Source organism: Balaenoptera musculus, chromosome X (assembly GCF_009873245.2).
Source record: "Balaenoptera musculus isolate JJ_BM4_2016_0621 chromosome X, mBalMus1.pri.v3, whole genome shotgun sequence".
NCBI classification, from domain to species: Eukaryota; Metazoa; Chordata; class Mammalia; order Artiodactyla; family Balaenopteridae; genus Balaenoptera; species Balaenoptera musculus.
This window is the reverse complement of record NC_045806.1, coordinates 85,287,988-85,312,433: the sequence shown is the minus strand read 5'-3', so window position 1 is coordinate 85,312,433 and position 24,446 is coordinate 85,287,988. Positions and strand designations below refer to the sequence as shown.

Sequence of the window (24,446 nt, the reverse complement as noted above, 5' to 3'; positions counted from 1 at the left end):
CATCTTTTGCTTGTTATGGGTAATGCTGCTATGAACATTTGTGTACAAGTTTTCTAAGGACATATGTTCTTATTTCTCTTGGGTAGATATCTAGGAATTGAATTGCTGGGTCATACAGTAACTCTATGCTTAATTGTTTCAGGAACTGCCATACTGTTTTCTAAACTGACTGGCCATTATACCTTTCCATCAGCAGTGTGTAAGGGTTCCAATTTCCCCATGTCCTTGACAACACTTTTTACTTTCTGACTTTTTGACTGTAGCCATTTTAGCAGAGGTGAAGGGGTATCTTACTGTGGTTTTTATTTGCATTTCTCTGATTGTTAATGATATTGAGCATCTCTTCATGTGCTTATTGGCCACTTGTATATCTTACTTGGAGAAATGTCTATTCAAATCCTTTGCCCATTTTTGAATTGGGATATTTGCCTTTTTATTATTGAGTTCTAAGAGTTTTTATATACTCTGGATACAAGTCCCTTATCAGATACATGATTTGTACATATTTTCTCCCATTCTGTGGGTTATCTTTTCACTTTCCTGATGGTATACTTTGATGCCCTAAAAATTTTAGTTTTGATGAAATTCAATGTATTTTTTCTTTATCTGCTCATTACTTTGGTGTCATATCTAAGAATCCTTTGCCATATCCAAGGTCATGAAGATTTATCCCTATGGTTTTTTTCCCTGAGTTTTATCATTTTAGCTCTTACATTTAGGTCTCCGATCTATTTCTAGTTACTTTTTTTGTATATGGTGTGAGGTAAGGGTCTCATTTCATTAGTTTGCAAGTGGCTATCTAGTTGGTCCAGGACTATTTGTGAAAGGACTATTTTATTTTTCCCAGTGAATGGTCTTGGCACCCTCGTCAAAAATCAGCTGACACATGGTTTTACTTCTGGACTCTCAATTCAGTCCTGTTGACCTATATGTCTATCATGGGCCAGTATCACACTGTCTCGATTACCATTGCTTTGAAGCAATTTTGAAATCAGGAAACATGAGTCCTCCTACTTTATTCTTTTCCAAGATTGTTTTGGCTATTAGGGTCCCTTGCAATATATATGGATTTTAGAATCAGCTTGTCAATTTGTACAAAGAAATCAGCTGGGATTATGAAAGGGATTGTATTGAATCTGTAGATCAATTTAGGAAGCATTGCCATTTTAACAATATGAAATTTTTCAATTCATGAACATGGGATTTTTTTCCCATTTAATTGCATCTTCTTTAATTTCTTTCAATAATGGTTTGCAGTTTTCAGAGTATCAATTTTGTACTTCCCTTATTAAATTTATTTCTAAATATCTTGTTCTTTTTGATACTATTATAAGTAGGATTGTTTTCTTAATTTTCTTATTCAGATTGTTCATTACAAGTGTATAGAAATATGGTTGATTTTTGTATATTGATCTTGTATCCTGCAACCTTGCTGAAGTTGTTAGTTTTGTTAGTTTATCAGTGGATTCCGTAAGACTTTCTATATATAAGATTATGTCATCTGTAAATAGAGATAGTTCTACTTCTTATTTTTCAATCTGGATGCCTTTTATTTCTTTTTCTTGCCTAATTGTCCTGGCTAGAACCTTCAGTGTAATGTTGAATAGAAATTGTGAGAGCACACATCTTTGTCTTGTTTCTGATACTAGGGGCAAGGCATTCAGTGTTTTAACATTAAGTATAATGTCAGCTGAGGGTTTTTTGTGATACCTTTTATTATGTTGAGGGAATTCCTGGCTTGGGGATGTTACACCAAACTTGCATTCTGGGATGAATCCCATTTGGTCATGATGTATAATTGTTTTTATATGTTTCTAGACTTGTTTTCCTAGTATTTTGTTGGGGGATTTTTTGCATCCATATTCATAAGAGATACTGGTCTGTAGTTTTTTCTTGTCATATCTTTGATTTTCATACCAGGATAATACTGGTCTCATAAAATAAGAGGAGAAGTGTTCTGTGTTCTTTCCTTTTCTTTTTTTTTTTTTTTTTGAAGAATTTGTGAAGGATTCTTCTTTAAATGTTTGATAGAATTCAGCAGTGAAGCCACGTGTCCTAGAATTTTCTTTATGGGTAGTTTTTAAAAATTTATTACTAATTAAATCTCTTCACTTGTTATAGGTCTATTCAAATTGTTTATTTCTTCTTGAGATAGTTTTGGTAGTTTGTATTTTTCTAGGAATTTGTCCATTTTGTCTGTTATATAACATAATGGCATGTCATATTTCATATTATTCGTTTATAATCTTTTTTCATATCTATAAGTTCAGTAATATTGACCCCTCTTTCATTTCTGATTCTAGTAACTTGACACACACATCTCTCTCTCTCTCTCTCTCATCAGTCTAGCTGGAGATTTGTCGATATTGTTGATCTTTTCAAAGAACCAGCTTTGGTTTCACTAATTTTCTCTATTTCTATACTCCATTACTTTAATTTCTGCTCTCATCATTATTATTTCCTTCCTTCTGCTTGCTTTATGCTTAGTTTGCTCTTCTTTCCCAGCATCTTAAGGTGGAAAATTAAGATCTTGATTTGAGATCTTTCTTCTTTTTAATATAGGCATTTACAGCTATGTATACAGCTATATATTTCCCTCTAAGCATAAGCTTAGCTCCATCCCATTGTTTTGAGTACATTGTGTTTCTACATACCAAAGTTCCATTCCCATGAGTTCTGGTATGCTATATGTCATGTTTCATTTTTCATTAATCTCAGAGTATTTTCTGATATCCATTTTGATTTGTTCTTTGATGCATTGGCTGTTTAGGAGTGTCTTGCTTAATTTCCAGATATTTGTGACTTTCCTAATTTTTTTATGTTGTTTATACAAAATTTTATTGCACTGCGGTCAGAGAACATATCTTGTCTTACTTCTTTTTTTTTTTTTTTAAATTTTTTTTAAAAAGATTTATTTATTTAATTGATTGATTGATTGCTATGTTGGGTCTTCGTTTCTGTGCTAGGGCTTTCTCTAGTTGCGGCAAGCGGGGGCTACTCTTCATCGCGGTGCGCGGGCCTCTCAGTATCGCGGCCTCTCTTGTTGCGGAGCACAGGCTCCAGACGCGCAGGCTCAGTAGTTGTGGCTCACGGGCCCAGTCGCTCCGCGGCATGTGGGATCTTCCCAGACCAGGGCTCGAACCCGTGTCCCCTGCATTGGCAGGCAGATTCTCAACCACTGCGCCACCAGGGAAGCCCCTTGTCTTACTTCTAACCCATTAAATTTATTAAGGCTTGTTTTATGGCCTTCATGGTCTACCATGAAGAATGTTCCATGTGCACTTGAGAAGAATGCACATTCTGCTGTTGTTGGGTGGCATATTCTATATGTCTGTTAGGTCTAGTTGGTGTGTGGTGTTCTCATGTCTTCTACTTCCTGGTTGATCTTCTGCCCATTTGGTCTATTTATTATTAAAAGCGGGGTATTAAAGTCTCCAACTATTACTGTTGAATTATCTATTTCTCCCTTCATTTTTGTCAGTTTTTGCTTCATATATTTTGGTGCTCTGTTGTTAGGTGCATATATATTTATAATTGTTATATACTCCTTATGGATTAACTCTTTTATCATTAACTTCCCTCTTGCTTTGGTCTGGCATGGAAAGAACTTAGAAGTCATCACTCCATTCTAACAATAAGTAAAAAGCTGAACAAACTGAAAATCAACAACTCTTCTTAGATCCATTAGAGAATTGAAGTCACAGAGCAAATCACTGCCCCCAAAAAAGGAGAGACAGACAGTCAGATACAGAGAATCACAATTTGCTGGAGTAAAACGTATTAACAGAAACTTCCCCAGGAATCAGTACTGATGTAGGAAAACCTAAACTACAATTTACGAATTGCTGGAAGTTCAGTGTGGTCAAGTCTGAGATTTAAAACTCCAGAGAGGCCCAGTCTTTTTTTTTTTTTAATTTTTTTATACAGCAGGTTCTTATTAGTTATCTATTTTATACATATTAGTGTATATATGTCAATCCCAATCTCCCAATTCATCCCACCACCCCCCACTTTCCCCCCTTGGTGTCCATACATTTGTTCTCTATATCTGTGTCTCTATTTCTGCCTTGCAAACCGGTTCATCTGTACCATTTTTCTAGATTCCACATATATGTGTTAATATACAATATTTGTTTTTCTCTTTCTGACTTACTTCATTCTGTATGACAGTCTCTAGGTCCATCCATGTCTCTACAAATGACCCAATTTCATTCCTTTTTATGGCTCAGTAGTATTCCATTGTATATATGTACCACATCTTCTTTATCCATTCGTCTGTTGATGGGCATTTAGGTTGCTTCCATGACCTGGGTATTGTAAATAGTACTGCAATGAACATTGGGGTGCATGTGTCTTTTTGAATTATGTTTTTCTCTGGGTATATGCCCAGTAGTGGGATTGCTGGGTCATATGGTCATTCTATTTTTAGTTTTTTAAGGAACCTCCATACTGTTCTCCATAGTGGCTGTATCAATTTACATTCCCACCAACAGTGCAGGAGGGTTCCCTTTTCTCCACACCCTCTCCAGCATTTGTTGTTTGTAGATATTCTGATGATGCCCATTCTAACGGGTGTGAGGTGATACCTCATTGTAGTTTTGATTTGCGTTTCTCTAATAATTAGTGATGTTGAGCAGCTTTTCATGTGCCTCTTGGCCATCTGTATGTCTTCTTGGAGAAATGTCTATTTAGGTCTTCTGCCCATATTTTGATTGGGTTGTTTGTTTTTTCTAATATTGAGCTGCATGAGCTGTTTATATATTTTGGAGATTAATCCTTTGTCCATTGATTCATTTGCAAATATTTTCTCCCATTCTGAGGGTTGTCTTTTCATCTTGTTTATAGTTTCCTTTGCTGTGCAAAAGCTTTTAAGTTTCATTAGGTCCCATTTGTTTATTTTTGTTTTTATTTCTATTACTCTAGGAGGTGGGTCAAAAAAGATCTTGCTGTGATTCATATCAAAGAGTGTTCTTCCTATGTTTTCCTCTAAGAGTTTTATAGTGTCCAGTCTTACATTTAGGTCTTTAATCAATTTTGAATTTATTTCTGTGTATGGTGTTAGGGAGTGTTCTAATTTCATTCTTTTCTTTTTAAATAAATTTATTTATTTTATTTATTTATTTTTGGCTGTGTTGGGTCTTCATTGCTGCGCACGGGCTTTCTCTAGTTGCAGAGAGCAGGGGCTACTCTTTATTGTGGTGCACAGGCTTCTCAATGCGGTGGCTTCCCTTGTTGTGGAGCACGGGATCTAGGCACGAGGGCTTCAGTAGTTGTGGCACGGGCACGCGGGCTCAGTAGTTGTGGCTCACGGGCTTAGTTGCTTCGTGGCATGTGGGATCTTCCCGGGCCAGGGCTCGAACCCGTGTCCCCTGCATTGGCAGGCGGATTCTTAACCACTGCACCACCAGGGAAGCCCCTCTAATTTCATTCTTTTACATGTAGCTGTCCAGTTTTCCCAGCACCACTTATTGAAGAGACTGTCTTTTCTCCATTGTATATCCTTGCCTCCTCTGTCATAGATTAGTTGACTATAGGTGTGTGGGTTTATCTCTGGGCTTTCTATCCTGTTCCATGAGGCCCAGTCTTAAGGAGTGCTCCCACACCTTTATGAGTTTTACTTCTCAGAGCCCTATGAGGTTCTCACGGTGAATATTAGAGAAAATTTCCTTGTGCTTCTGGCAGGGGGAAAGGAAAAGTAGCCATTTTTTAATGCACCCAGAGCATTCTACTCTTCTTAAATAAGGCCTTCCCTCAAGAGAAACTATTTTACCAGAGCCTAACCTATAAGCCTAACTGACCTGAAGGAAGGACAATATCCAATCCCAACCCCTCTCTAGTCATCCTGTCCCAATTAAGTGAGAGTGAGGTGAGGGACTGAGAAGCACTTGTAAAGGTCGTAGCCCTGACCATACCCAGCTGTTAGGCTCCTATAATTGCCAGTTGATTAATCTGTTATTTTTAATAATGCCCTTGGGCATCAATTGCTCTGCAGCCTAATTCAATCAAATTTGGGCTCACTTGCAGGAATAGTTCCAAAGGTCAGTGTTTAATATTTGTTCCAAACAGGGTAAGAGAACTCCCCACAGCCATCTTCTTACCTGGCTTTTTAAAACAATCTAGCCAGCTTACAGTTAACTTAAGAATCACTTCCCAATTGCCTCCACCACAACCACTACTGTTTTTAGAGCACCTTTGGCTTGAACAGTCTCCATGCTCTGTTGCAAATAAAGTAAGTTCCATTGGGGAAATTTTAGAACCTATATGACTTATGGCTTTCTTCTCTCCCCAGGCAAAATCTCTGAGCCAGGGCTCTGGATCTGGGAGTGGGGACAATGGCACTCTTATCTTTGAATGACACTTCTGCTTTAGGAGCTGGTGTCTCAATGTGGGTAGAAAGGAAACAGCAGCCTGATGTCCTCTCACCTTGCTTCTCATAGTGTGGAACCACGCCTTTCAAGCCAAACCAAGAATGATCAGGGCCCCAGTGTTCTCAGTGGTGCCACACCCACAGGACAGCCTCCATTCTATCAGTGGGGGCTGGTTGGAAGGAAAGAGCCCCCACCTCTCAACTGCACTCACCTGGAGCTTAACCTCACAATCTCAGTAGTTGGGGCAGGATAAGGAATGCTGATATCCTTCTCTTCCCAGGAAGAAATCCCCATGGCTGCAAGCTGCAGGAAGAGGATGTCCTGTGTTCTTAACTGACAGTTAGGAGTGCAGTTTATGCCTCCTTGACCTGGGAGTGAGAGGGAGGGAGAGGTCTAGGTTCAAATACCACAGACTCATATTTCTTATGAAGTTTTTATAGATTTTCTTGAATAGATGTTTTTCCACTTAATATATGCCCTTAAAACCATTTCTAGAGCCTTTAAATTATTTTGTTTGGTTTTTTTATGAGTTTCACAGGAAAGCAGTTCCACAGAGCTCCTCACACTGTCATAGCAGAAATTGATCTCCTAGATATTGCTTCTTCCTGGAAGACTTTACTGGCAACTGGTTTAAGTCCTCTTACTCAGTGCTCCAATCTCCCCTTCAGTACTTACCACACTCTCCTGGTTTCCTCCCACTAAACCATGAGCTCCGTAAGAATATGAAGGCTGTATCTGTCTTATTGTCTTTTATATCTCCAGGGCCTTGCCTGGGACATAGTAGATGCTCAATAAATTGATTGAATGAAAAGTATATTTCTTATATTTTTATTAAGTGGAAAGAACTATGTCAAGGGAATCAGAACTCCTAAATATGGTACTGAGATTGAGATGTGTAATGGGCAGGCAGTGCATAGCACAGAAAAGGTCTCAAACAATAGATGAATAAAAGAAAGAATGAGATATAGATTTGGGACTTATTAATTAATGAAACTGAGTAGAGGGTAAGAACATGGACTTAGGAACTAGACTGTATGGGTTTGAATTCCTGCTCTACCACCTCCTATCTGTTGCATAGCTTTGCTATCCTGCAATTCTCTTATTTGTAAAATAAGATAGGGGATAATATTAGCACCTACCTCATAGGATTTGGGGGAGGATAAAGTGCAATAATGAATATACATATACAACAATGCTCGACATAATCAGCATTTATATAAGTGCTGTTTTATTTCATTTTCATCACTATGTATGTTGTTTTTTTTTTTTTACAGATACACAGTACTTCATATTTATTTATTTATTTATTTATTTATTTATTTATTTATTATTTATTTTTTATTTTTGCTCAGACATCCTAGAGCAGAGTAGCCTCCACTGTGTACTTTCTGAACCTCTGATTCACAGAGTCTGTGAGCATAAATATCAGTTACAGTTTACACCAGTGAATTTTGGGATGGTTTGCTACTTACCAATAGATAACTGGAAGAGTCCTGTGTCATGCTGCAGGCAATAGCTATAGGCACACAATAGTATGAAGCCAATGTTTTATCAAGTCTGCCAAATAGAGTTAAGTGTGAGGAAAGGTGAGAAAATGAATGCAGAATTTTAAATTAGCAGCTTATTTGGGGGGAGGGGGCAATTTCGCATAAACTTTTATATTTCTGATATCTCTTGAGGGAAAAAAAGGAATATTTGGCAACACAGGGCCTGAATTGTCTCATGATAATAATTGGCAGAGGCTATCTTTTTTTTTTTTTTTGGCTGCGTTGGGTCTTCATTGCGGTGCGCGGGCTTCTCATTGCGGTGGCTTCTCCTGTTGTGGAGTACGGGCTCTAGGCGCACGGGCTCAGGAGTTGTGGTGCACGGACTTAGTTGCTCCGCAGCATGTGGGACCTTCCCAGACCAGGGATCGAACCCATGTCCCCTGCACTGGCAGGCAGATTCTTAACCACTGCGCCACCAGGGAAGTCCCCAAGGCTATCTCATTTCGATAGAGCACATGCTCCCTAGTTAACCAGATTCCTGCTCAGCCGGCTTCACTCAATATATGTCACCTGTGGCCATATGAATTGCAACCCCTGAACTAATAGGGCCTACTGGGTACTAGGACCTTGCTAGGTGCTAAAACTGTATCAGTAATGGAACTTACATGGGACTAGCAACAGTAAGGCAAGGTAAACATTTATGCTAAGTTTCCTGATACTCTTCTAAGTTCATCCCAAAGTCCAGGGGAAAGTAAGAATGATGCTAGCCTAGGCCTGTAGCTAGAAGGGTCAAAGGAGTTCTCTTGGCCCATACATAGTGTAGTTCAATTAATCAGTTAGAGACTATACAGGACAGAACTTCTTTTTCACCAGAGTCCTAAACCACAGGAAAGAGTGGCCATGGGTCTCTGGTGTCTCAAGACAGCATCTGCAGTCTCTAAAATAAAATAACATCCCTCAGCTCTCTAATAGATAGTGAGGTCCTGAATATCTGTTGATTTCACACTCAGACGTCTTAGCCTTATAGCTTTGTTATTATTTAAGACTAGATCTCTTGAATGAAATACATTATCTTTCAAATGTTTCAAACTCTTACAGTAACACCCTTAAAATTTTATCAGGTCTGTTCTCAATTCTTCAAAGGTCTTGGCATCAAAGGTATAATGGCCATAGCTTATAGGGAAGCTAGAGTAGGCATAATTTCCTAGATTTTTAATACTTAGTTTCAATTTGTTAATAGGTGCTTAAATGTAGTAAAAAAAGAGAAGCACAATAAGACTGCAGCAATGAAGCATCAGGACGACACATAGAGAACCATTCTAGGCAGGAACAGAGATATCCACACCCACAGAGCCCACCATGCGCCAGACTATCTTCTCCCAAGCCTAGCACTCACCCAGGAGAGTATAATGAGAGGAGAATAGGACAATAACTACAGTCCAACTGGGTGCATTTCCAGCCAAATACATGTGAGCTACAATATATATCATGGCAACATGCAAAAAGATCTCAGCAAAAATGAGCTTCCTCTGTTGGAATATTAACCTGTTATCACCACAATTTGATTGAGGGATAACTAGTTGACGTAAAATTACAAAACAGTCTTATTTTTCCAGTAGCTGCCTCAGTAGTGCTCTATCATCCCCACCTTCCACTTTCTACTGGACAATGGGCTTCTTTAACTGTATCTCAGTCCTGTTCCCCAACTTTTCAGTCACTTTTGCTTATTAAAATAGGTTCAGTTAAACTGTTAAAGATTTGGCTCTATGTCTTTATTTATTTATTTATTTATTTATTTATTTATGGCTGTGTTGGGTCTTCGTTTCTGTGCGAGGGCTTTCTCTAGTTGTGGCAAGTGGGGGCCACTCTTCATCGCGGTGCGCGGGCCTCTCACTATCACGGCCTCTCTTGTTGCGGAGCACAGGCTCCAGACGCACAGGCTCAGTAATTGTGGCTCACGGGCCTAGTTGCTCCGCGGCATGTGGGATCTTCCCAGACCAGGGCTCGAACCCATGTCCCCTGCATTGGCAGGCAGACTCTCAACCACTGCGCCACCAGGGAAGCCCTCTATGTCTTTTTTTAAATTTATTTTTTATTGTAGTTGAATTACAATGTTATGTTAATTACTGCTGTACAGCAAAGTGACTCAGTTATACATATGTATACATTCTTTTTCATATTCTTTTCCATTATGGTTTATCACAGGATATTGAATATAGTTCCTTGTGCTGTACAGCAGGACCTTGTTGTTTAACCTTTCTATATATAGCAGTTTTCTTCTTGGTTCTATGTATTTTAAAACACCAATATCACTTTTGATTCAGAATCCTCCTCATCCCTCTATGAGATTTATCTATCTAGAGTCTATCTATCTATCTATCTATCTATCTATCTATCTATCTATCTAGAGTCTATCTATCATTTAGATAGACTCTAGATAGATAGATAGATAGATAGATAGATAGATAGATAGATAGATAGATAGATAGGTTTATTGATTATAAGGTTTATAGACTGATTACAAGTTCACATGATTATGTAGGCTGGGAAGTCCCATGGTATGCTGTCTACAAGCTGGAGAGCCAGCAAAGCCAATGATGTACTTCAAAGACCTGAGAGCTGGAGAGCTGACATGCAGGTGCCAGTCTGAGTCAGAAGTCCTGAGAACCAGGAACACCAAGGGCAGGAGATCAAAGTCCCAGCTCAAGCAATCAGGCAGAGAATGAATTCAACCTTCTTCTGCCCTTCTGTTCTATTCAGGCCCTCAATGGTATTAGATGATGCCCACTTACATTGGGGAGGGCCATCTGCTTTACTTGGTTCACCAATTTAAATGCTAAATTCTTCCAGAAACACCTTCACAGACACACACAGAAATATTATTTAACCACATATGTGGGCATCCAATGGCCTAGTGGACACATAAAATTAACAATCACAACCTCCTTCCCTGTGTTTACTCAGATGACTTGAGAGTTTGAAGACGGATAAAAAGACAACTCTTTATGTGAATACCTAGGGTAAGATTGCTATCCCCACGTGATTAATCATCACTGAAGCTCAAGTCTGACTTCTAGAGAACCTGCTGATAAGGACTCACATCCAAGCAGCTCCCTTCCAAGTGTCTCCTTGGAAGACTGGGCCATATCTTGCATGTGACTCTTATAACCCTCACATGGCATTCCTATGATTCATAGGTCTCTTTGCCCTACTCTGTATCAGTTACTGGTAAATCTGTATCTCAATAACTCCCCACTCCCCAACTCTGGAACCTGTAGGCATGGTAGGATTTATTTTTCATGCTTCTCCAGAATTGGGAACTTTGGTAGCCCTTTCTCTACCTGGCCACACCACCACATAATCTCTCCAAAATGTTCTTTCCAGTCTCCTATAGCATCTGGGTAGCTCAAAATCCCAATGGTAATGCAGATATCCAGCAAAGGAATTAGTGAACCTTAACATTTTGTAGATATCCCTAAACTTTATGTACAGTTCTTTTGGGATCCCACTCCCTTGGCTTTGGGGAAGGGAACCAATCAAGTGCCACCATCCACTATAATTACAGGAGATAAGGAGAGGAAATAGGTTCTTTTCACGAATACTGCACTTCCCCAAACGTGAACCCAGTCTCCTTCTTCCCAGTATTACACTACTCCTCTATTATTTTAGGGTAAAAGCCATCAAACCAGTTCACCCTCTCTCTGTCCTTCAGGGCACATGAGTCCCAAACTAAGACTCTTGTGTCCTTCTAACTCTGCCTTAGAAATTAAAAACATTTTGTTCTCCATAGGTTGTTATCTTCAACTCCTCAGAAAACACCAAGGACAAGAAAAGATCTCAATCAATACCTCACAGCATTTTAGTGAAGATAACATCATTTCCAGGACAATTTTCACCTATCTTTAAAACAGCACTTCATTACAACTAATCTCCTATGTAGCATAACATCTAATCTGGAAAAATATACAGATGCATGTTTTCCATCCAAGAAAACTTGGTGGTTTCAAGCAAAAGACTTATCCAAGATGGGTCAAAAAGATAATAGCAAAACATTTAGCCACTGAGAGAACTAAAAATCCACTTCTTTAACTTTGTATTCAATGGTTATGTCATAGTGGTTTGTCTACTTTCAGGGGATTCTTTCTAGGTAATTCCTAATTTTCATGACAGCTTTTCCATATTGCTCTAAATACAGTCCTCTGAATGAAAAGCAACCTATTAGCCTTAGTAGTGGATGTATCAGTCAACAAATATTTACCAATCACCTACTTGGTACAAAGAATTCTATAAGTCACTGGCTTTGCAAAGTAGAAGATAGCAGATGTGTTTTGGGCTCTCACAGATTTTAAAGACAAGTGGATCTAGCTAAGGACGGAACTATGCTTTGCCTACTCTTCAAATCTTGTTAGAAACCATCTAATAATAGTAAACAAAAGTAATGAATCAACTTTCATTGATGGTTCTTTAGGGTCTGTGGTACATACTTGAAATATGTGATCTATTTCTTCTAACAATCCCTGTTTCACAGAGGAAGCACAGAGACCTTGATAAGTAATTGACCCAAAGTCATACAACAAGTAAGTAGCAGAAACAGGATTTAAACCCAGACATGTCTGATACTACAGCTCATGCCTCTAATCAGCATCCTTCCAGTGGATATCATTAATAGAGCTACCTATACGAAGAGTTGCTAACAGTGAGACAGAATCCGGGAATCACTAGCATTCCTTTAAAAGACAATTATTTTGTAATTTGAGCTTTTGGAGCTATATGTCAATATTTCTATATATCTCATATATATAATTTTATATATTTCAAACTACATATGCAGTAGGCATATACTCTTTCTTTATTCAATGTCCCAGCTAGTTCAGCAGGGTAGGAGATTACATAGTAGTTTGGAGCCAAAACTAGAGGCAGTAAGAATTTGCCTGGCCTGTCTTGACTCAGTACATATAACTCTTTCGGTTCCTTTAACACAACCAACACTTTTTAATATTTTTTTATAATAATGCCACTTTCCTAAAGATATCTCTATTTTCTAACCGTGAAAAAAAAAAAACGTTTTCAGTTATTTCAAGTTGAAAAAAGGAACAGTTACACTCAAGATGAGTTTCAAGTTTAATTGCTTCTCATACTCCATGCTTATTTCTAATACTTTTTGAAAACATTCACATTAAAAAGCAAATGTCTTTGGAACTTTTACCTATTTTATACTTAACTTCTGAGATCATTCTAAGGAGATATGTGTAGGAGTGGTTTGGAAGGTTTGGAAAGGAAAGCAGAAAATAAAAAGGCTCCTTTTCTCCAAAGACTGTGGTATCAAGAACATCACATTACATTTACATAAAATGGCCAAGGTCTGACAACTGGACTTCTACCTGAAGATTTACTTTACAGGTCATTTTGAAAATACCAACTGTATTCAGGAAGATGCTTGTATTTTTTCAAAACAAAATTTCAAAATAAAATAAAATGTTTCAAAAGTGTTGTTGATGTGTGGAGCCCAGAGAAAATATTTTCTGGGTGGTATAGATGAATGTAATCAAACAATGAGGCATTTTCATCCCGCAGGATGAAGCATTTCTTTCAAAAATGAAACCTCATAATTTTTAATTTTTTGATGGCGCGCTGATTTTCTTAAAAAGGAAATAAAGAGAAATTATTAGGAAGGATATATATTATACAGCCCACTTCTCCTCGCCTCTCTGACAAGTCCCTTGCTCCCTCCTCACCCCAGCCCTCAATCTAAATTTCCTAGAAGGGTATGAATTCAGGGGCATGGTGGGCAATGGTGGCTGTGCACATGTGTGTGGCAAGGGAGTGGAGGCGGGGGGGCCCCCGTGGTTAGCGAGAAGAGAGAGCAGAAAAACCCAACGCCAAAGCCTGGGGCGGGAGTGGGAGAGGTGGAGGGTGTTGCAGACCCTCCCTGGTAACCAGAGATGGGCAAACTCCAACCGCAGGGAGGTGATGCCACTTGTGGGCTCTCAGATTGGAGAGAAGCAAGATGAGTGACAGAGCGGTGCGCGCTGTGGCCCTGCGCACAAACAGGCGGAGGGGGCTGTCTGTGTGTGTGCACTAGGCTGGAGGGGGGCGCTCCTGCTGCACCGGCCGCAGGAGTTGGGGGAGAGCTCGGCGGTGACGCGAAGCCCTCACGTGACCGCGGGCTGCAGAGCGACGCAGCCTTTGGTGCAGTCGTCACTCGTGTCTGGGTACCAGCTCCCCGCTGCCCTGCGCACGGCGGGCTGGCATCGGGCCCTGGGGAAGCGGAGCAGGTAAGGGCCCCGGGGCCCGCGCGCTGACGCCAGGGCGGCAACGGCCCGCCAACCCCAGAGGCCGGCGCAGGGGTCCAGCGCGGCGGGTCCCGGCGAGCTCTCTCCACGCCTCGGCTTTCTTGGGAACAGAAATGGGGGCCCCCTTGGGTGGGGGTACAGGGACTGCAGGGTTCCAGGGAGGGCAGCAGAGCAACTAAGAGCAATGGGAAATCATTCCTGAGTTCCTGCAGGGCAATGGTGAACCCGGGAGGGGGGCGGGGATGGGAGCGGCTGAGGGTGGGGGCGGAGGACGCGGGGAGGGAGGGGTTGGCGGGGGCGTGGGGCCGGGAAGGGGCCGAGCGCCCGGCTGCAGCAGCGCCCTGCTCCCACCCCGGCCCTTTGCAGGTCTGCGGGACTAGGCGTCGCGGCGGCGCACTCGTGGCAAGAATCAGGAGGAGCAGGAGACAGCAAGGATAGGCCCAGGTCGGTGCGGGGGGTGCTGGTGCAAAGCCAGTCTGAGACCCCTTCCTAACTCCCCCAGGCCCTATCCCCCGTCCTCCATTTTGGTGCCTGCTGCGCTCTGGGAAAGAATCCTGGGAAAAGAAAAATGGTGGGCTTTGGGTTTGGGGGAGGGAGAGAAAAGGAGAGAGCTGGGGAAGGGGCTCAAATTGGAGGCTCCCTAGAAGGCGCACGAGGCTCCTGAGGTGGGAAAAAATAAAATTTAAAAGTCTTTGATATCAGGGCTCTGAATCCTGCTGGTTAGTGCACCAAGCATTCAGTCTCTCTCCTTGCCTTTGTCTTACTTGTTGTTCAAAGAAAAATCACCAGGGAAAAAAATCTCATCATGGCAAATATCCACCAGGAAAACGAAGAAATGGAGCAGCCCGTGCAGAATGGAGAGGAAGACCGCCCTTTGGGAGGGGGCGAAGGCCACCAGCCAGCAGGAAATAATAGACGGGGACAGGCTCGCCGACTTGCCCCTAATTTCCGATGGGCCATACCCAATAGGCAGGTCAACGATGGGATGGGTGGAGATGGAGATGATATGGAAATGTTCATGGAGGAGATGAGAGAAATCAGGAGAAAACTTAGGGAGCTGCAATTGAGGAATTGCCTGCGTATCCTTATGGGGGAGCTCTCTAATCACCATGACCATCATGATGAATTTTGCCTTATGCCTTGACTCCTGCCATTTTCCATGAGATTAATACTGTGATTCCCACTGTTGTTCTCCTTTTCCTTGCATTTTCCTGATACGCCTTTACTGATCCGTTTGCTGTGAACCTTATGTAATTTCCATGTGTCAGGTGGGTTCTTGTGTTACCAGCTTCTAATTGGAGATTGCCTTGGCACGCAATCTGTTTCTGTCGACAGTAGCGTTTCACCCATTTGCATGGAAAAATGTAAAGTTAATAAAGCAATTAAAAATCAATCTATACATTTATTATTGTTTCATTAAAATATATATATATATTATATGAACCCTCCAAAAATCTGAAATCAAATACCCCAGGATGTTAATTGGAGCACATTTCTCTATGGTTGGATAATATGTGACTTTTTTCCCTTTAATTATCTGGAGTTTTAGAAGCAATGAAAACGGTTTTTCAATGAGTCTGTGAATGTACAAAATAATTACTGGTTCAGCAAACTTAAAGAAAAGTGAACTTTAAGCATCTTCCAGTCTTAACTGGAAGTAAACCCTCCCTTTATTACAGATACATTCCTGTAAAGAGTCAGTCTTCTCTTCTGTGAAATGGGGAATAATGCTTGCCTTACAGGGCTGCTGAGTGGAATATATGAGGTGTGGAACTGTGTTGGGCTGCCTCCTAGGCAACTCTCCAGCATTTAGCAGGACCCTGGCCCTTATCAGATACTTGGGAAGTACTAAAGGGAGTTTTCACCCAGGCTCACAAGTCCAGAGGGCAAAATAGGTGGGTTCCACCCTGTCATTCTGATCATATTTGCACTACCCCTACTCACCTGATTATTGCCATGTCAGTTGGGTATACTTTCCCTTTTGCTGGCTTCTGTTTCTGTTCCTGTTGCTGATGTGCTAGAGTCCACAAGGTAACAAAACCCCACTGATCTCTCTGCAGTCCCTGGTGAGATAAATCCCCCCTTTGACCTCTATAAAAGTGTGGAGAAGGCTTTTATCCTCACTTTGGAGTTATATTCCTGAGAGTACCATTCCCATGGTTCTTGTTATGTTGGTTCTGAACAAAACAGCCCTTTTGGTTTTATTTTTATGCTCCTCCTTTTGAAAACTCAGACATGAATGCACTGGGGCCCAGCTCAGGAGACACATGTAGATGCCCAGAATTGTACTACCTCAAACCTCCAAAACACAAACAGGCTGAAAGCTTTGTTTTGCCTGTGTTTCTACCCTATGTGGGGGATTTTTCTCAGAAAAGAGTCTGGGTAGCCCTGCCCAACCAGTTTAACAGAACCACAGGCCATGTAAATTATGTTAGAGGAACACATTTTAAAGCTGAAATGCACTCCTTTCCCATTTCTATCCCTTCCATGCATGAAACATGAAACTGCTTTGTAAGTTCTTAAAAACTGTTTTCAATGTCTGGCTTTATCATTTTTATGTGATTGTGTGCCCATATGAAGACAATGATTTTTTCTTAATAATCCTGGAGCTCAGTTTCTAGTGTATTGTCTAACATAGTAGATATTTAATTATTATTTTAATTGATTCACAAACTATAATGGAGTTCATAACCAAGCTCAATACTGTTCCTGACTGTTCTTAATTAAGTGGCCTAAGCAAGTAACTATTTACCTGTAAAGTATTACTTTTAATTTCCAAAGGAACATAGCAAGGAAGGTCTCTAACCCAAGATCTGCAATCTTGTTTTAAAAACCTTGTATGTGCCAGTGTTTAGGTAAACGCAGACCCCTTACTTCCATCATAATCACCTGAGGGAAATGTTAAAAATGCTGACACATGGGGGCCCTTCCCGCTCCCACCTCCCATTGTCACCCTTGAATCACCTGATCAGTAACTACTGTTTTGAAAATTCCTCAGGTGATTCTAATGCATCTCAGTTTTGCCAGCATAGGCATGGAGAAACACTGACAGTGATTACACTGTTCTACAAACCTTGTGATCTAAATTACCTTACTTATTTGATTTCACAAGGAATATACCTTTCCAAATTTTAATATTTCTAAAATTGGATTGCATTCAACAGTCAATGTATGTCTATATTTAAACCAGTACCTTCTTTTTATACATTCTTTTTTAATATTCTTTTCCATTATGGTTTATCACAGGATATTGAATGTAGTTCCCTGTGCTATACAGTACGACCTTGTTATTAAACCAGTACTGTTTTGTAATCCTTCCAAATATCCTGTTAAATTAATGCATTATGAATCTATTATTAATAATAAATGTATAATTATATAATTATTAAATAAATTAGGCATTATCTTTTCTATGCAAGCCTGTGCCCTTTTACAACAATGATTTTGTCTTAATCACCCTGGAGCTCAATTTCCAGCACAGTGTCTGATGTAGTAGATATTTAATAATATAATAATGCATTTAATTTTTATTATTAAAGATTTTAGCAATTATAATTTATCTAAAATAACATATAACAAAAATTAACATTGAGTCTTTGTGAGTTGTTTATTTCTTTACACGCTCATGTTTAAAAGTTCCTATGAGGAACATTTCTAAATGAAATACTTTTTATAATTATTTGTGTAATACAAGGTCATTAGACATTTGGATTATGCAGAAAATATAAGGAAAAATATAAACAAAACCATAATCCAATCATCCAAAGAAAGTACTTGTAAAATTTTCTATCATCATCCTATATTTAGTCATGATTAAACAAGGCTCAGAGCCTCTTAAGAGGAATACTGCCTCTTTCAAAGCCCCTGCCAAGGAGAGATGTTTAACTTGCTATGTTTATTTTTTGTGTCTCCTCTCCTCTCCTTAAAGCTAATTGGATCACATTTGACCAACTTTCAGCTAGCTCCTGTTTTTCAAAACTGTGAAAATAACAGTCATGTTTCAGCAGGTCTACTCTCAGTTGGCAACTTTGGGAACATTAAGTGAATACATTTACTTAATAGAACGGAGCTATTTATATATGAAACTTAAAAGTTGTCCTGAGAGTAGAAAAAGGACTGGATTACATGAATGAAATGGACAAAATCCTATGTCTATTCACTGTCTTCTTCCCTGATATCACATATTTCATGTAATAAACATGCTGATTTTGTTTAGAAAGATCCCATTTTAAAATTTTCAAGCATATAGCATGTAATGTAGTTGCTATCTTGTGTAACCAGTCGAAGTGCTTTCTGAGTAATATAAACATACATAACCAAATAAATAAGGCATCCCTATAAATTTAAAAATCTTAACATTTATTTGTATATTTAATTTTCCCCCATTGTTTTAAAAGTTACAATTAGCCTGTTTAGAAATTTACTCTTTCCCTTGTAGCTGATGGAAAATATTTTCCATTTAGTAAAAATAAACTTTGGTGAATTTCATATGAAGAGAGAAATCTTCAGATGTATGCCAATTAAAAAAAATCATTTTCCCACAAATGGAAAGAGCTTTATTGTGTTCCTGACTGTAAAATATGCATCCTAAAGTGGTTTTGTTGTTGCTTTGGAACAGAGAGAAAATGTACTAAGAAGAAAAATTTTAAATCTTACTTTCAACACCCTGTTTCCTTTACTGAGATTACACGTGTGTAGATTAATTTTAAGTTTTTATCTTTTTTTCCTAAATCAACAAGTATTACTTAATCTCTAATTATATTAAAGTTTGATTTTTAAAAGAGGAAGCAGGAATTCCCTGACAGTGCAGTGGTTAGGACTTCGCACTTCCACTGCAGAGGACCCAGGTTTGATCCCTGGTCAGGAACTAAGATCCTGCATGCTGCACGGCCAAAAAAAAAAAAAAGAAAGCAAACTAAATGTGTCAATCAACTTAAAGATAGTGAAGAACTTGATGAAAACTTGATAAAAAAGCAACAACAAACAAGAATAATGAATTTCAAATTACTTCTGAATCATTTAGCTAGTAATATAAACAGTGGTTGTTACCATGACAGTGCCTCAGTTATTTTACTCTGTTCATTGGTAAAATGGAGATAATTTCTAGGGCTGCCTAGAGAACTAAAATAGGTAAAGAGAGTGTGAGCTATGTTTAACTACTTCTTATGTTCATCTGCACTTGCAGGACCCAAGTCCCTCAGATTCCCCTCAGTTGTTGGAAGTAGCATCCAAACTGTGTCACAAGCCCACTCCATTCCTCTGCTGTGGTGAGCCACCTCCACCCTCCATCATTACAGATTTCTCTTCTAAACACCTCAGTGTCCCAGTTTGTCTCCTATAGAGGTGTGCATTTTTATCCTCCACCTGACTTAGAATTGTACTAGCTTGGGTGAGTACTGTCTTAATGATGCTTGGACCGTGGTATGTATATTTTTAGCAAAAAGATCTTTTTCTCAGCATGTGTATATGATTTTTTGTGTGTGCAGCCAGGCCTCTCTTCTCCATAACATTCAGATATTAGGGGCTGAGTCTTTTATCCACTCTGACAATCTCTGTCATGTCATTAGAGAGCTTAGACCATTTCCATTTAAAATGATTATCAGTATGATTGTCCCACAACTCAGTAATGCTTGTTCATTTTTTTAATTGAAGTACAGTTGAATTACAATATGATATTAGTTTCAGGTATACAGAATAGTGACTCAGTATTTTTACAGATTATACTCCATTCAAAGTTATTATAAGAAAATGGCTATAATTCCCTGTGCTATAAAATAGGGGTATGGGATTAAGAGATCTGTTCATTTATTTGTCTTTTTTCTCTCTGTATTTCATTTTGAATTGTTTCAATTGCTGTGTCTTCAGGTTCACTAATCTTCTGCAACATCTAATCTGCCATTAACCCCATCTAACATATTTTTCATTTCAGACGTTGTAGTTTTTATCTCTAGATGTTCAATTTGGGTCTTTTTTATATTTTTTGTATTCCATGTCTCCACTAAGTACCTTCAGTCATTCCTCCAGCTTCTTGAACACTATTACTTATTAAAAACAGCAAGAAATACTTTACTCAAGACTATTGCAATAAGGGAGAGAAATTGAACTCAACTCCAAATACAACAGGGACAGCTAGGGATTTATGGCCAATGGGAAGGGTGAGGGAGAGGATGGAAAATTATGAAGAGGAACTTGGTTATGTATCAAGCTTGATTGGATATCAAGGTTGGGGGAATTCTTGATAAATTGTCTAATCAGAATTTCTTGCTAAAACTGGGCTTACCAGGCCAAGGCCAGAACCAAGAACAAGACCTCATTGAAAAGAAGGCCAGAGGAGCCTGAGTAAAGTTTTGGTCTAAGAGGGAGTCCTTGTCTGTATGTATCAGTGATTTTTTGAAGCATTCCCCAAAGACTACCTGCTTCAGAGTCTTCTGTGTCTCTTGCTAATAATGTAGACTTTGGCACCTCTCTCCAGATTTCATGAATCAAACATACTTCCAACTGGGCCCCAAAACATACATTATTATCATGTTCCCTTGAGAGGTTCTAATGCACATTAACACCTGAGAACCACTGGTAGCATAGTGGAAACACAATTACATTGAATACAAACATGCCTAGAAACAGGCTACAAGGAAATACATGAAAATGCCAGAGATCCTAGCAACGCATATATCATATGACCTAAATTGTCTTACTCTATGTTATCATCAATTTTTAAAAAATCTTCAACATTTCTCACATTGGGATATGGCATAAAATATATGTGTAGATTTTATGTGATGGGTTTTGCTTTTTTCTCAAAAAAGTGTTTCTGAATCAATGGTGTATGTTACAGGCACTCTAATAAAAAAACTAAGGTATATAATTATATATGGGAATGTGCATATAAAAGTAGAAAAAGGCATAAAGGAATTCACAACTAATGACATTTAGGAATGATGTGTGATAAAAGGTAATTTTTCTGCTGTTATTTACTTCAATGTCAGGTTTTTAGATTTTTATTTTCTGTACAGTTATAATCTTATTGTCATTAAAACAATTCTGAATATATATATATTTGTGTTATGTGTGAGCTTCATTGCTATGGGGTAGAGTGATGGCACTGCAAACAGAAACAGGTGGAAACTGAGAGCTTGATGGATGAACCAATGGCCAGGGCATGGACTTCAGTACCTGTGTTTCCTGATGCACCATTCTGGTTGTCAGGCACCTCCCACCTTTCTGTCCCCACTATCAGGGCACCCCAGGTTCCTGGCTTCTGTCTACATTCCTCTAATGTCACAAAGGGCTGGGCTGGAGCAAAGGGGTAAGAAAGGGGGCAAAGAGAGAGCCCCTGGAAAACCTGCTGTTTTCTGCTCTCCTCCCCTGGAGAAGCTGGGGAAAAGGAAGAAAGTCATCATCCTGTTTGTTCTCATTCCATGTGCTGTCATATTCTCTTACTTCTCCCTGCAGATAACTTCAAGAAAATACTTTTCCATTGAACCTTTGAAAGGTAGGGTGCTACATAGGATCAAAAACTATTTCTGTGTATTTTGTACAGGACCCTACAGTACCAGCCAGGAGATCTCCCTGGGTCCCAGCAGCAGACCTCACCTCAAAACTCTGGGATGACCTTGGGTAAGTCACTGCCCAAGGAGGAGGTGGTCTCACCTGTCAAAGAGGATCACACCAGCCTCTTCTCCCAGCCAGCTAGGTCTGGGCCAGAGAATAAAGTCATTTCCATTCAGAAAAACACTTTGAGTTTCTAGAAGGGAGATATTTTTCCATGTAAGTTCAAGGACTTATTTTAAGAGTCATGCTGCAGGCTCACAAGAATTCTACATTCAGTCACTGTATCTAAGTTCAATTCAGTTAAAAAGTCACCGAGTTCCAGACCCTGGGCAAGGCTTTAGAGATATCTGTTGATGCATGGTAGGATACCTTTGTGGTTAATATCAATGGGCTTTAATACCATACAGTCTTGGGAAGGGCCCTTCCTCTGTCTCCTACTAACTGTGTGACCTAGACAAGTTCCTTAACCTCTCCATGCCTTGAATTTCTGATCCATAAATGGTGATAAAACCTTAAAGGGCTGTTGTGAAGATCAAATATGTTAATGTCATTAAAGTAGTTAGCATGGCGTCTGTCACAGAAATATAGGGTACACTGGACCTTTAGTCTTCTGTTCCACCATCTTAATGTTGAGTTCTGGCTCTGGCTTTACCTGGTGGTAGTGTAACTCACTTAGACATGTTCTTCCATTTCAAATACATTACTTTTACAAAGGGAAACAAAAGCTAAGCAATAAATGTTGGGTTGAAAATGCAGACTTTGATAAAGTTTATAAGAATGATCCTACTTCAGTTTGTAGAACTGGTATAAGGATAGAAAAAGGCTTGACAACTCTCAATTTTATAAGCCATTTGCATTTATTTAACAAATATTTATAGGGCATCTATTACATGCCAGGCTCCATTAAGCCTACAAATCATGTCTTCGTCTCAGGACTTTTTTCTAGTCTCCAGACCCATGTATCCAACTACCTGTCAGAAATGTATATCTAGAGCAGTAGTTCTCAAATGGTGGTGATTTTGTTCCCCAGCTCCAGGAGACATGTGGAAATGTCTGAAAACATTTTTGGTAGTCACAACTGGGGGTGCTACTGAAATCTTGTGGGTAGAGGCTAAACATCCCACAGTACATAGAACAGCCTTCACAACAAGGAGTTCTCTGACCCAAAGTGTCAACATTGCTGAGGTTGAGAAAACCTGCTCTAGAGCAAGGTAAACGTTACTACCCACCCTATGTGGACAGATTCAGGGTAGAACCCAACTTTGGAATCCAACAACCCTGGATTAGGATACACTCTTACCACGTGTGTCCTTGGAAAATGTATTTAACCTCTCTGAGCCTCGGTAGAGTGTGCCTTGGGGGAGGAATGAGTTGTAACAGGGAATACTGATACTTAACTTACAGAACAGTTGTAAGAAGTTATAAAAACAGTATGTAGAGTTCTTAACACACTGTCTGGCCAGTAGTAGGCCCTTGAAGTGTTAGTTTCCTTCCTACCCCACTTCCTAACTTCTGCTTCCAAGATTACTTTAACCTAAACTACATAGCCCTAAACAGCATAACTATGTCCTAAAGAGCTTCTGGAACTATGACAACAAGAAGGAATGTAACTCACACAGACCCACCTTGTGTTTAAGAGTTGGTGCCACTTTTGTGTTGTAAAGTTGTCTAACGGAGGTGAGCTAGGGGAAAAATTGTCACCCCATTTCCATGGAATTAGTGTACCTTTACTGAGCTCTTATGAGGCCCTCTTGGAGAGTTAACATCAGGAATGCCCATTAACTGGGTATGTGAGTTCATCTTGTGGCTCAGTAAACATAAACATCCAGAGAAGCACAAGCATGATGATGGGTGTTCTGGAGAAAGCAATGGAGCAAAAGGAAGGAAATGTTGGTCCCTAACTATTTTCTGTATGACCCTGGGTAAGATGCGTAACTTCTCCTGGCTTTTGATTCAGTTTTAGGGCATACGATTTGAATTGATCTTCTATCAGGCCAAATTTGGGTGTAAGCCATTTAGCTTCTCTCTTCACAAGCATTCCTGTCATCATTTAAATTCTCATATTCTAGTGTTACTGAAAGATTAGATGAGTGAAACTACTTTACAAGAAATCTGGGACATTCTGAGGCAGAGGGAAAAAAGAGTACTGACGGAACCTCTCAATGGTTCTTAACACTTCCACTCAAGGGGCACATTTGATTTCCTCTTATATTTGGCCACATCTAGTCACATGCCCAAGCCTGATGTCAGTGGGGTGGGATCAGTGAGCCTGGGAGTGATCTCAGGGACCAGCCAAACTGTGTGACCCCACCGCTAGGCATCTTGGTCCAAGGAGCAGGATTTAATCATCTATCATCTTCCTCAACAAGAGAAGTTGTTGAGTGTGTACCCATGAGGGCACAATACTGGGGAAGTGTAAAACTATCATCTTCTAAATGGGAAGCTCCTGGTCATACTGTGGGGAGGGAAAGAGATGGGACCTCACCCCATCCTGCCATTTCTCTGAAAAGGTGACATAGGCTCTGTCAGCCTGAGCTTGGTTATCTGTGATTTATCGTGATACCTTTCTCACAGTGCTGTCCTGGGCTGTAAATGAGAAAACCTGTAAAGTACACATGGGACGTAGTAAGACTTCAACACGTATCAGTTCTGGCCCACCGGGCTCCTCCCTTCCAGAGAGGAGATGACATTAACCTAATCCAAAGAGCACTACTGCCATAAAGAGCATTTGGAAAGGTAATAGCAAG

At 39.7% G+C, this 24,446-nt stretch overlaps 2 protein-coding genes across 3 annotated transcripts in view; one reads left to right on the top strand and one right to left on the bottom strand.

The window, feature by feature from the left end:
- LOC118888426 (nuclear RNA export factor 2-like) overlaps positions 1 to 24,446 on the bottom strand; it is a 295,223-nt gene that overhangs the window by 182,396 nt on the left and 88,381 nt on the right. The gene's annotated exons all lie outside the window — the stretch shown is intronic.
- On the top strand, positions 13,984 to 15,541 carry BEX3 (brain expressed X-linked 3). Of its 2 annotated transcripts, none has more exons than XM_036839416.1 (3): positions 13,984 to 14,130; positions 14,515 to 14,592; positions 14,972 to 15,541. In XM_036839416.1, exon 3 carries the CDS (start codon positions 14,984 to 14,986, stop codon positions 15,290 to 15,292), a length of 309 nt encoding a protein of 102 aa, XP_036695311.1. In that variant the 5' UTR covers positions 13,984 to 14,130; positions 14,515 to 14,592; positions 14,972 to 14,983; the 3' UTR covers positions 15,293 to 15,541. The 2 variants fall into 2 exon arrangements, with proteins under 2 accessions (XP_036695311.1, XP_036695310.1); XM_036839415.1 differs by having other exon boundaries at positions 13,988 to 14,130; positions 14,926 to 15,541.

What these genes read in the sequence shown, in the direction of transcription:
- BEX3 (XM_036839415.1), top strand. Translation starts at nt 14,954, where the DNA reads ATGGCAAATATCCACCAGGAAAACGAAGAAATGGAGCAGCCCGTGCAG.